The sequence below is a fragment of the Myripristis murdjan genome, chromosome 15 (genome assembly GCF_902150065.1).
Source record: "Myripristis murdjan chromosome 15, fMyrMur1.1, whole genome shotgun sequence".
NCBI lineage: Eukaryota > Metazoa > Chordata > Actinopteri > Holocentriformes > Holocentridae > Myripristis > Myripristis murdjan.
Window position 1 is genome coordinate 19,159,280 of NC_043994.1, and position 12,513 is coordinate 19,171,792.

Genomic DNA, 12,513 nt, shown 5'->3' on the forward strand with positions numbered 1-12,513 from the left:
CCACGGGACCAAAATCAAGGCATGTGTGTGTGTGTGTGTGTGTGTGTGTGTGTGTGTGTGTGTGTGTGTGTGTGTGTGTGTGTGTGCGCGTGTGTGTGCGTGTGTGTGTGTGTGTGTGTGTGCGCGCGCGCGCGCGCGCGCGCATTTGTGTATGTGTCAGCGCACGTGTTTGTATCGGTGCGCCACGCTTCATTGCGCTCTCTGACGGGGATAAGTGGGAGTGGGAGTGGAGAGAGAAGGCAGTGCCGAGGCAGATTCAGTCGGGATAACTCGCTCGTCCCACGGTCACGGAGACTCGAAGGCGCGTCGTTACCGAGATCCACTGCACCTGCTTGCAACCTGCTGCCACACAGGACGGAAACCCTCCTGCATGTCCACAGGGTAAGTCCGCATTGAAACACTCCGTTTCAATTTGCGATATGGATATACGCGTCTCTTTCTTCAGGGTTAATTATTTTACTGGAATATTTATTGGAATATGGGGATTTCAGCGTCTCAAAATAATAATCTGTTCATTATCATGCCGGGTTGTCAACTGTAAAATTTCGAGAAATATCATACAGACCCAATACTTCTAGTCCCTGGAAAGAACAGCATAGACAAAATAATTATGTGAATGACTACTGGTCATAAAATAACCAAATAATATTAGCCTAAACTTGCAGGCTGCGCGCAGCAGAGGAGGCAGTTGGACTGCACGGCAGATGGGGAGACAAAAGGAGAAACCGAGTGAAAAACTGAAACAAAGGACGTTAGAAATCATTTTGCTTGGGCACTGGCTGCGCCTGCTTCACAGTTTGGACGCTGAATTCTGCAGTTAATAAAAGACTAAATGTTATATCGCAAGATAGTGTAGCCAGTATCAAACGTCAGAGTAAGTTAATTTCAATGTGGTTCAAAGAATATTTAATTCAAAATCAGTCATCGACAGATATCAGCTAAAACCTGAATTTAATTTCACATACTCAGTATGCCTTGCTCCTTTTTGCTTGATTAGAAAAAAATGATTATAATTTATTAATTACATTATAGTGATGGCTTAAGAATTCATACTGGGAAATCATGATCTTTTTTATTATTCTTTTATTTTTAGCCAGTCTAATTCAGTGCTAAAATTTATTTCCATCTTTAATTTTAAATAATAATGATGGCGATATTGTGAGGTATCTTAAATTTAAAAACTGCAGCGCACATCCATTTGCTTTTGACCAGAACAGTCTCTGAACAGCTTTTTTTTCTCTCTCTCTCTACAGTTCAACCATGGACCACACGTTACTACCTCGGTCCATCTGGACCAGTGACAGTAAATTCCTGCAGCATCCCGCGGATCTCTACACCAGTGTGATTGTTACGCGCAGCATCCCTAGAGGCACGTCCTTTGGTCCTTGTGTACTCCAAAATACCTTCTACGACACCATTGCCTTCATAGCGCAGAAGTCCTGCGACAAACGAACAAAGTCCTACGTATTTCGGGTAAGTTTTGAATTAAATTAAAGCCAGCTCCCTCCCCATGACATCAAATAATGTAAAACTGAAAGAACTGACTTCTCTGGCTGAATTCAAACTAATAATACTGGAGCAAGTTTGTGGCTGACTCACCAAGAGATGTCTTTCTTTGTACGGTCAAGATAGGTTTTGCGCAATCGATAGCCAACCTGCACTGACATTTTTATTTTATTTTTTTTTTCGTCATATGTGACTTAACCCGCTCTTTCACACCATCTATTATTGTGTGTTTTGTATTTGTCCCGATGGTCATGTCTTAGCCCTCCCTTCAAAAAGACCCTGATCAATGGTTAAATAAAGGTTTCAGGATTCAGATAAGTTCAGTCTACTGGCAGAGAAATGTGCCGTTTCAACTGTGTCACCTCCACTTGTGATAATTTTTGAAGACCTCAAGTCTGTACAAAAGCTAGACAATAATCTAATGATTTTAAATTGTGAAACTTTAGGGTTTCAAGCACAGTCTTCACGATTCCTGTCAACAGGTAGACCCTGAGGCTATGCGCAATTCTGCGCTGGTGCTGTCCTGGCTGCGGCTGGTTCAGGCTGCGCGTAACGGAGAGGAGCAGAACACCGAGGCCTTTCTGAAAGCGGGTCAACTGTACGTGCGCACCACCCGGGACATCCGGCAGGAGGAAGAGCTGCTGGTGTGGTACGACCAGGAACTGTCTCACCTGCTGGGATTCACAGACATGACAACTAGAGGACCAACTGAGGGTGAGGCAAGATAATGCAAAAACGTTGTTGATTCGCAGAGTGAGCTATAGAGAAAGGCCCAACTGCAGCTGTTAGATTAATGTCTTGCTCAAGGACACTTATGCAGGATAGATTTTTGCGGACACAATCCCAAGCACCATGTGATATAAAAAGAGAAAATATTGGTGGATGTAGTTTTAGTGCGCAATGTATGTGCACCTTGCTCAGTGAACTTTTTGACATAAATATGCTAATAAAAGCAGAGAGTTAATTGTCCTCGAGGCAAAAATACATGTTTTATGGGTATGCTAATGCATGTATTTATTTGTACACATATTCTACGATGTGGTCTCATATAATTTCTGTCTCCTCTACAGACTTAAAATGTGGAAAATGTAATCAGGTCTTCAAGAATGAATATCCTTTCCTGGCGCACTGCCGATTCCTGTGTGCCCAAGTAAAGAGTGACACCTGGAGCCGAGAGGCTTACGAGCACAAACACATGGAAATTAAGAGGCAACATCGAGTGACAGATTTCCATAACATCGCCAGAGATTTGGAACATAAAAAAACTGGCATTAATGAGGATGCCGAGATTTCCTCTAAGAAAAGGAAATACGAGGAAACATTTTTTCCCAAAGGACGGAAATCAGTTCTCCTAGAGAAAACTAACATCTCAAATGACAGTATCACTCAACTAACCAGGGACTACCACCAAGCCGCACTCAATACATCTGCCTCTACTCTGAAACTGACAGCTGATAAGCTCAAACTGGACCATTTAGGATGTAAGAACGACGCTCCTGCTGAAGTCGGGGAGACCAAAGGGAATTTTACGCACGACAAAGACGTGGACGTACAGTCGGAGAGGGGAAGGAGCTCTGGTGTGCATTCAAGTAGCAGCAGTGCATTTTCTCTGGTTCTGTCAAATAGTCAAGGGGAGCAGAAAAGCGCTTTCTGTAAACCGAGCAAAAGAACTTCTCCCCCTGAGCCTCCGGTGCATCTAACAAGCGTGCCAACAGCTCCCTCTAGCCGCCTAGAGGACATGACAGATGTTTTCACCTCCAGGACTGTCATGGGATACGGCAACCTGATGGCATCCAACATCTTGACTGGCGAGTTACAGAGCGCACAGGCTGTGCCCTCGCAGGTTGCCATTAGCAGTGCTTTCCATTACGCACCAGAGCACTGGTCGAGGAACATAGGCGCTCAGCTTCAGACCACATCCTCTCTCACTATCCTTCCGCCGACCTTCACCTCGTTCGGAGTGTCAGTGCAGAACTGGTGTGCCAAATGTAACCTCTCGTTCCGGATGACCTCTGACCTCGTTTTCCACATGCGCTCCCACCACAAGAAAGAGTTTGCGGCGGAGTCCCAGGTGAGGAGAAGGAGGGAAGAGAAACTCACCTGCCCAATCTGCCACGAATACTTTCGAGAGCGGCACCACCTGTCCAGACACATGACTTCTCATAACTGAATCTATAAAGGACAAAACTCTATTTATTTCCTAAATGATGCGTAGAGTGTCTACATTTAACTGCTTTAGATTCCAGATTCATGGTAAGACTTTGTTGAATGTAGGTAGCTGTACAGAAAATAGGAGTTTGCGCACCCTGGGCGCAGTGGACACATGGCCATCAGAGCCTGTCCACTAGATGACGATAGAGGTACGTGTAAATTGACTGTACCACAAGTTGACTGTATGTCGTGTAGTCTTGTTTGTGAGCTTGATGATTAAATTATGTGTGAACTGTGCCTTATGAAACTCAGGATGGGATCGAGAGAGAGAGAGAGAGAGGTCTGGAGGACAGCTCATGATTGTCATAAACATCTCGACGCTATTCTTTTATTTATCAGCTTACTCTCTGTCATATAAGTCAATGGTTTGCTTTGTACAGATAATATAGACTGAGTGTTTTTGCACATTCATTTAAAAATCTAAAATCATAAAAAACGACGTTGTTTTGAGTTGTTTTATTCCGTCCCACGAAACATCAAAACAAAGATTGTAAAGCATGTTGTCCTTATTTTTTCCAATAGGTGGCGTTAGAGATCGTTTTTCTCCTGTCTCAGTAGTGGGCACATTCATCACAAGCATGAATCCACCAAATGTATGAGCATAGACTGGCATAAAAGCCACCATGGCAGTTTTATTTCTGGAGTAACAGCTGAAATAACAGCACCTCAATAATCTAGACAGAAATGGGCAGCTTGATCATCGAATACAAGGGAAATGAGAAGGTTGTTCATTTTCTTGTTCAGATCTGAAAGCAAAATGACAACATCTGACACTATTCAGATTGTTTTAACTGCACTGAAGCAACAAAGGCCTCCTTTTCACACTGAACACTTGAGTATTTCAGAATTTGAGTTGGGATGAGATAAATGCAAGGATAACTTCAAGGTTGCATTCAAAGAATTAGTAGTTGATGTAAAGCAACTCAAATTAAACCAGGTCTTAACTTTTAATAGTTGCACTGTTATCAATTCACAGACCTGCTGTGATGGAGTCCACATACTTTGAAGGCCATGAAGTAGTGATTTTAATTTTTTTCCTTAAACAGTGAGCAGCGTACGGTCTCCTCAAGGTAGGCTGTGGACAGATGGACATAAATAACCTTCTCTGTTGCAGGCAAATGAGGCGGGAAGAAGGCATTAAGTTCATGGGAAAGTTAAGCATCGACCCTGCGTAAAAGTTCAGTCAGTGTTGTAATATAAGCAGATATGCAAACCCACCTAGACTCAGTTTGCACACATTTTTCCTTGGGGAATACCCACCCTCTGGGGCTGACATAAATCTGTATGACATAAATTGATTGTCTTAGAATGATCACTTAAATGTTCTTATACTTTACAGTGGTAGATGTTTTTGTAATGATGGTTAACAAGCAGTATATATATATTTTACCCACCTTTTTATTTAAGATCATCATTGACTACAAGTGACCCAAACCTAACAAACTATAGACTAAAGCTTATTCAAAGTCCCATTTTTTCATCAGCCTACCAATGGCAGAAGATCATTTTACTTGTTTCTATAGCAGTTTCACTTGTTTTAAAATTTTTTTTTTTTTTTTTTTTTTAATGAAGTGACATTTTCTTGAACCTGATGCAATTTTCAAGTTTCTCAAAGTTCTTGAAACAATTAAGTGAAACTACTTGAGAAACAAGAACAATTCCCCAGTGGCTTTTTTTTTTCATTTGTTTTGAGAAAACTGCACAATTAAATGACAAATTAAGAATGACAAAAACACAGTGTCACTCTTGTCCTAATTACAGCAGAACAATTAGCTGTCTCAGCTCTGCTGCAATAATGTGAGGAAAGAGTTGTTTCAGACTGGACACAGAAAATCCTCTGTTCATTGCTCTCCTTTAATTGAACCGCCATCATTTGGAAAAACAAATATTGTTCTTGGTTCCCTGCTTGCCGCTCGTTTCTTTTTGGCTTTCAGGTGCACTGGGCTCTGAGTTTCAGTGCCCGCTGTGGTTTTGTCGACTGGAATTGACTATTGTGAGTATTCTCCTGTGACTGTGATTGCGGTTGACATCGTGTTCAGTTTGTAATAGCAGACTGTGGTTCCACACTGTAAAGGGGATCAGTCAGGAAATGAGGAAAAAAATAGGAACCTCAATGTGTCATTTCAATCGTGCTACTTACTGTGTCGTTTTGCGGGCTTTGAACTAAAACATCCATTGATGTAAACATAATTTATAATAACTCAAATTACTGTCACCATAATTTAAGAAGAGACTATATTCTACCAGTGTAAAAAAGGGGTTACACAGGGTTTGTAGGAGTATTTCCCGGTTCATTGGAGGAGCACATGGTATGGTCTCTCTCTTTCTCTCTCTCTCTCTCTCTCTCCCTCTCACATGCATGCACACAAGCATACAAAACAGTTTTATATTCCCAAACAAATCCAGTATTTTATCTGGATTCATGGATTATATTCCATTCCATTAGAGTAAGGGTTGTGTGTTTGTGCTCATCATCATCTGTTACACAGAACTGCCCTTTTACAATAGCAGTCTTGTCTTTTACTCAAGACTTGGTCCAGTGTCTCCTACACCTACTGTCTTGCAATGGAAATAGTAAAAGAAGCTGTATAATCACGACATGCCATCCATCTTTCGTTCCCCTTTCATGCACATAAGCATATGTTTACTCATACATACTATATGTAGAAATCCAGTGGACAAACCAGGAGGGAAGTCATAACCTGTTTTTGGCGATATGACAACAGCTGACTGGTATCACATTATTCCATTTTTAGCCCTCCTCACACACACACACACACTCACACACATACATATGCATGCACAAGTACATAGACACAGGCAGACTTACAGTATTATCCTACTGTTGATAGATGTCAAGACACCCACACTGGCATCATGTATATTAAACTGCCTTATAATTATGGTTTAACAGTGTGTGGACTTGATTTTCCTCAACTGGTTCCTGAGTGTGACTTGTGTCTTTCAGATGAATGAACACCCAAAAAGTTCAAAGGACACTGTTGTAGCAAACAGATGTAGGTACTCTGTGCCAACTTTTGCAGGCTCTGGGCCAAACAACCGCAGAGGTGAATAATCAGAAGGTATTACAAGTATCCCCGCTGTTGTGAGCTCTTACCTTGCTGCTCCATGTGTCAGTTTGTCACACAGAATAGGCGATGTGTATACATGTGGCCCTTTTCCTCCCAAAACTAAGACTGACAAGCACTCGAGTTAAAGGGCTCGACATCATCTTTTTATATCCATCTGTTTAAAGAAAAGCCATTGAGTCCTGCTTTTGAAGGGGGGGATAGATGGGTAGAAAGGGGAAGTGCACCATGTTTTGAAGTTCAAGTGGATGACGTTTTAATTGGTGCATGCCTACTTCCTGCTTCAACCAGCAATCCATGTCAGCAGCATCACTCACATCATTTTCTAGACAACAGACACCCGAGCTTTTGGTGTGGAGTGGTAATGGGTTCACAGAGCTTTAGAGGAATGTTGGCTATCTTAGAGTGGAACCTTCCTGCCTTTGTACTGAGGTATTTGGGAAAGGTTGTGCACTTTGAGGCTTGTTTTGACAAAGAGGTCCCAAGAATCAAATGTTATGTGCTAATGACCAAGAATAACATTAATGGTAAAAAAAAAACAAAAAAAAAAACAATACCCTTCCAGCAGAACTATTGGATTAAATTACTCTTTATTCTAACTTTTATAGGTGGCTACCTTTTCATAATTTAAACAAGACACATGTACAAAATATCAGCTCCTAAAATATAATAATACATAGCCTAATAACCAAGACAAAATCATTTAAACCAAGTTTCACATACAATATAGAAAAATATTTCTGGTTTCATTATAGCATTCTTGAAGTGTTATGAGGGGGTAGCGGGTGGTTAATGAACTCCAGATGCTCTCTTTACAATTCATCGTATAGTTCCATTTTTAGATAAAGAGCAATAATGTACAATACCTCTTTTATGTCTCAAGCAATTTAACACTGCATGTATGTACAATGTGGAGTAGTATGCATAGCATAACTGTAAGCATATATGTACACAATCTGTAAAAATGTAGAAATGCATTTAATATTTTCATTTTTTCATCATCATTTGTATGGTATAAGCTGCCTAAATGACACACCGATAAAGTCTTTTATTCATACATTGTGTGTCCAATAAAAACATAAAATGAAAACACGTTTGAAAAAACAAGTGCATTCTGAGATAAAAGGGAGACAGCATTCAAAGATTTCTGTCCATGAAATCCCCAGCATTATCTCAAATGTAGAAGCAAAACAATGGGCTACTGAGACATGTGGAGCCCTTATTTCATATGTGTGACTCTGCTTTTCTCGCTAAGGCAGATGCTAGACAATGTGTCTCTTCAACTCTGCTGCCGCAGGACAGAGGAGATGGAAGTAATTTCTCTACGGCCCGTGTCCCAAAAGGAATTATAACAGCCTAAGTAACTCTGTTTCTCAGTATCAAGAAACCACTTAACAGAGGAACGGTTTGTTGAAAGCCCTCTGTCTCTCTTAGTCCCACTTTTCTTGCACCCTGTCCACCCTGTTTTGTCCTCTATCCCCTTTGTCCTCGTTCCTATCGGCAGGAGCAGGACTGGACAGACATGTTGGGGTAAACCTTGAGCACCAGGTTCCTGACTTCGTCCTGGTAGAGCACAGCCAGAGGACTCATCTTCTCTGGGACACAGCAGGGCTCTGGCACCCCAGGGATTATCCCAACAGCACGAACTATGCTCTGGATGGTGGCATGGTTAGAGGGCCTCATCACCTGGGGGAGAGGTTACAATGAGGGGAGGCGCACAAATAATCAAGTGGATAATGGGAAGATGACCAACATACTAGAATGAGTGCTAAAAATAACATGACTATTCTGTTTTTGTACCAAAACAAAAAATGTAAAAGCTAGTGAAAGTTATCTAATGAACATAAGAATTGTTCTCTTACCTTGGGCATGGGAAATCCACAGGTGCCGGCACAGTAAAAGGCATCAAATGCCTTGGGTGCTATGACCCACTCACTCCAGCCAATGTCTGCAAAATCCACTCTGAGGTTCCTCCTGGAGCAGCCTCTGTTTTGGGTGTCCCCCCATTGCCTTCTCCTGGCCTTTCGCATTGTTCGCTCATCGAAACTCAGAAAAGGTGAAAGAGGCTTCATTCCTCCATCTCTCCCCTTATGCTTTTTTCCATCCCTCCCTTCATTTCTCCGCTCACCCCCCTGTCCATCGCCAGCAGCCAGCGTCCGACTGTCTTTGTCACTGGGCTTTTTCACAGATGTCCCTTCAGGCTGGAGGACTTGTGATGTTCTTTCTCCATCTTTGGGTACTTGAGCTTCATCTCTGTCATGCACTCCTCTACTTTGTGCCACACTATCATCCTCCTGGCTCTTTTTCTTCTTCTCCATCCCTCCTGATTTAGACTTGGGTTTGAGCGTCAGGTACCAAGTACTCTCCCACAGGTCATCTTTCCTGTATCCATTAGGCCTGTAGTCAACCTCAGGCAACTCATTGTTCTGAATGGGGTCAGAGAGCAGAGTGGCTTCCCTTCTCACTCGTCCTTTCAACTCTGGTGAGTAATTGGGGTTGTGCAGGCGGTGAGAGGAGTGTGAGGAATGTGAGGTCTCTCCTCCCTCAGGGAAAGGGTCATATCTCTGAAGGCTTGCAGCCACACTGTTGGGTTCTGCCAAGGCCTGGTCATTAGCATACAGTAATAGGTAAGGCAGACTGCCAGCAGGTAGTTCTTCCTCTGGTGTCCTCTGGTACTGCTGCCCCAAGTTCAACTCCACTGACACAAGGAGATTACCCTTTTCCCGTGCCTTCTTTATGGCCTGGGTCACATCTTTCATCTGCCACACCCCTCTCCTGTGGGGGTGGAAGGTCATATTGCCTAGGAATGACCCCGTTGACCCAGGGCTGATCCCTGACCTAGAGGAGACAGAGTGAAGGAGGAGGCTGATGGACGGAGAAGCCTGGATGGGTTGAGAACGACAGGATGGGCTCTTGAAGCGTTTACAGAACCAGGCTTTGTGACGAGGGTGCCGATCAAGCAGGAAGTGGAATGTGGCAGAGAGGATGACCTCTGAGTCCTGGAGGGATGTAAGGTTCAGGTGGTATACTATCCTGTGGCCAGTAGAGTCTACAAAGAGAATCAATCAATCAGTCAATCAATTAATCAATCAATCTCAGAGTGCTTCTTCATAAAACAATGAGTATTTGCAGGTTCTAAATTTCTTCTAAAAAATTCCTTTCTTATGTTTGAAAAAATCTATAAGAAACAGTTGGATCCATATAGGTACAACTGGCTTGCAGTTATAGTTCACAAACACTTTGATGTAGAACAATAAATATTTTTTCTTGGTTTTGCCATGGATGCATGCAAGTCCAATATTTGTTTCACATGCTCCATGGTTCTTTGGTTGTTCTCGGATAGTTTCATACTGACATGGCAAACCAAAAGGTTTGGTGCCATTGAATGATGCAAGTGTTTGCCTTTGGAACCGGTGTAGGCACTGGTAACCAAGGTCTGAACCCAGCTTGAACTCACACTGACACTTTACCATAGTGCATAAATAGTACTGAAGAGATTATTTTTGGTAAACTGGAATGAACAGTATAATGAAACACCATATGAATACAGATGAGGTTAGGAGGAGTTTCCAAATCCTGAGAACTAGCCTACTAATTTGAGCACCTTTCCTTGTTAGGGACTAGGTTAGATGGTTTGAACTGTGTGGCTGGTACGTGGCTGCATGCCTCAGGATTTCAGAGGGTGCCCTTAAGAGGAACCAGACTCCAGGGATCTGGCTGGCAGGGGCAAGGGAAAGCAGAGGGCTACATATTCATGATGAACATTAACTTCAACAGCAGAGTTATTGTTCATTGTATAAGAGTTCAACGGAAGTATGGACTGACTCAAGAGATATACATTACCTTGGATTCAGCCTGCATATGGAAACGCTTACCTCAGTTTCCCTTAAAGCTTCCCCTTAAGCCTAATACAGCCAGCACTGTCTGCCCAGACACCAAGACATAATCAACTGTTTTAACAGATCTTGCATTGTTGTGAAAACTCTCTTACATCTCTCCTTGGATTACACCCAGCTTCTGCAGTAAAAATACACACGTGTTATGATATGCTATCTGAGAACTATGTGGGATATAAATGTCTATGTTGTGTTTATAAAAACAGCATCAGACAGAGAGCCACGCTGCTTTAAGCCCCCTGACTCCAGGACGTGGAGTCACACGTATCCTGTGGCCACAACAGGAACACAGGAGCGACGGCTATGACGCTGGGCTGTGCCTAAATGCTGCTGCATTTTTTTTTTACTCTGCTAAAGCTGGACATTGCTCGCAGGGAATCGCATGCATTCTTGCGCATATTGCGCGTCTGTCTGCGGTAGATGTTGGTCTGCTGCAGACACCGCACAGCGGGGGCACAGCTGGTGCCACAAACTGAGTGTGCCCACAGCGTCCCGAAATCACTTAACGGCATTCTCAGACTGTTCCAAAACAATCCTACCTATTTAGGGCGTCTGGCTGAGCCATGCTGCCCCACTGAGCGGTCGCACTTTTAATAACCATCCTTGGAATGGCTCAAGGGCACTTTCTGACTTTTTCTCATTTTTGCTCTTGCGACATGACAATGTGTTTTTTGTTTTGTTTTGTTTTTTTTGTATCGGGCTGATGATGCACTGATGACAGAGTAGGCTGTAAGATTTACATTTCGATTCCTTCAAGGAATTTGTATGAACACAATATATGAAACTGCATTTGAGCACTTTTACAAGGGAAACGTTTTCTTTCTGTCGGCTGTCTACTGTAGAGAGGTTGATCAAGGATGTGCTCACACACCTTGGCTGGCTTTGAACCCCCTGACAGTGTTTCCCTCTCTTAGGCGGTGCTCTCTGTTGTATTTCTCATACAGTTTGAACATGTGTTGGGAGACGATGTCCTGATCCGAGTCTTCTGAAAAATGGTCCGATGGGGACTGGAGAAAGCCACTGTCCTGTGCGCTCCGAGAGCCCGTTTTCAGGATCCTACCCGATGCAGCAGCCAGGTAACAGTTCAGGACTAACAGGAACAGGTGCGACGAAAACACAGTCACAGCTGCCATCTCAGTGCTAAAATTAATACAATATCAAAAATCCAATGGACAACCAGTGCAGCATCCAAGGTGGACTTTAAAGACGCGCCAGAATATCCAGACTGAAAAATGCTGTGCGTAAAGTTTCCACCTCTCCTCTCACTCTGCGTCTCTCTCTCTCCGCTGTAGCTCAGTTTGCCGTCTCACTCCTCTGTGTCAGACTGTGTGGGACGGGGGATGTTGAATGGGACTGTCCGGGCAACAGTTGTAGCTGCTACATTTACACTTGCGTCTGTTTGACCGCCAGAGGCTTGAGGGGGTTATAGTGGTGCAGTGAGAGGTGCTGACGTATATTCCTGTCAGCCAACGGGCTCTCTCTCCAGAGCTCACACACACACACACACACACACACACACACACACACACACACACACACACACTGAAGCGGAGGTCATGATGCTGAGCTCTCTCTCTCTCTCTCTCTCTCTCTCTCTCTCTCTCTCTCTCTCTCTCTCTCTCTCTCTCTCTCTCTCTCTCTCTCTCTCTCTCTCTCTCTCTCTCTGTCTGATGATGATTATGATGATGATGAGGATGGGGATGAGGATGGTGGTGGTGATGTCTTACTTTTGTTATGTTGTTTTGCAATGCTGCTGGTAACCCACTGGTTTTGGCACGGTGCTGAACAAATGAGTTCAGGACAGAGCTGGG

The 12,513-nt window shown here is 43.3% G+C and overlaps 2 protein-coding genes across 2 annotated transcripts; one reads left to right on the top strand and one right to left on the bottom strand.

Moving 5' to 3' along the window:
• Nucleotides 1–292: 292 nt before the first annotated feature.
• On the top strand, nt 293–4,063 carry znf488 (zinc finger protein 488). The gene is made up of 4 exons (XM_030071423.1): nt 293–381; nt 1,254–1,473; nt 1,989–2,220; nt 2,577–4,063. Exons 1-4 carry the CDS (start codon nt 371–373, stop codon nt 3,674–3,676), a joined length of 1,563 nt encoding a protein of 520 aa, XP_029927283.1. The 5' UTR covers nt 293–370; the 3' UTR covers nt 3,677–4,063.
• Nucleotides 4,064–7,379: 3,316 nt separating this feature from the next.
• On the bottom strand, nt 7,380–12,084 carry gdf10a (growth differentiation factor 10a). Its single transcript, XM_030071422.1, has 3 exons — nt 11,574–12,084; nt 8,669–9,855; nt 7,380–8,492 (listed from the first exon to the last, which is right to left on the bottom strand). Exons 1-3 carry the CDS (start codon nt 11,833–11,835, stop codon nt 8,301–8,303), a joined length of 1,641 nt encoding a protein of 546 aa, XP_029927282.1. The 5' UTR covers nt 11,836–12,084; the 3' UTR covers nt 7,380–8,300.
• Between the last annotated feature and the right edge of the window lie 429 nt (nt 12,085–12,513).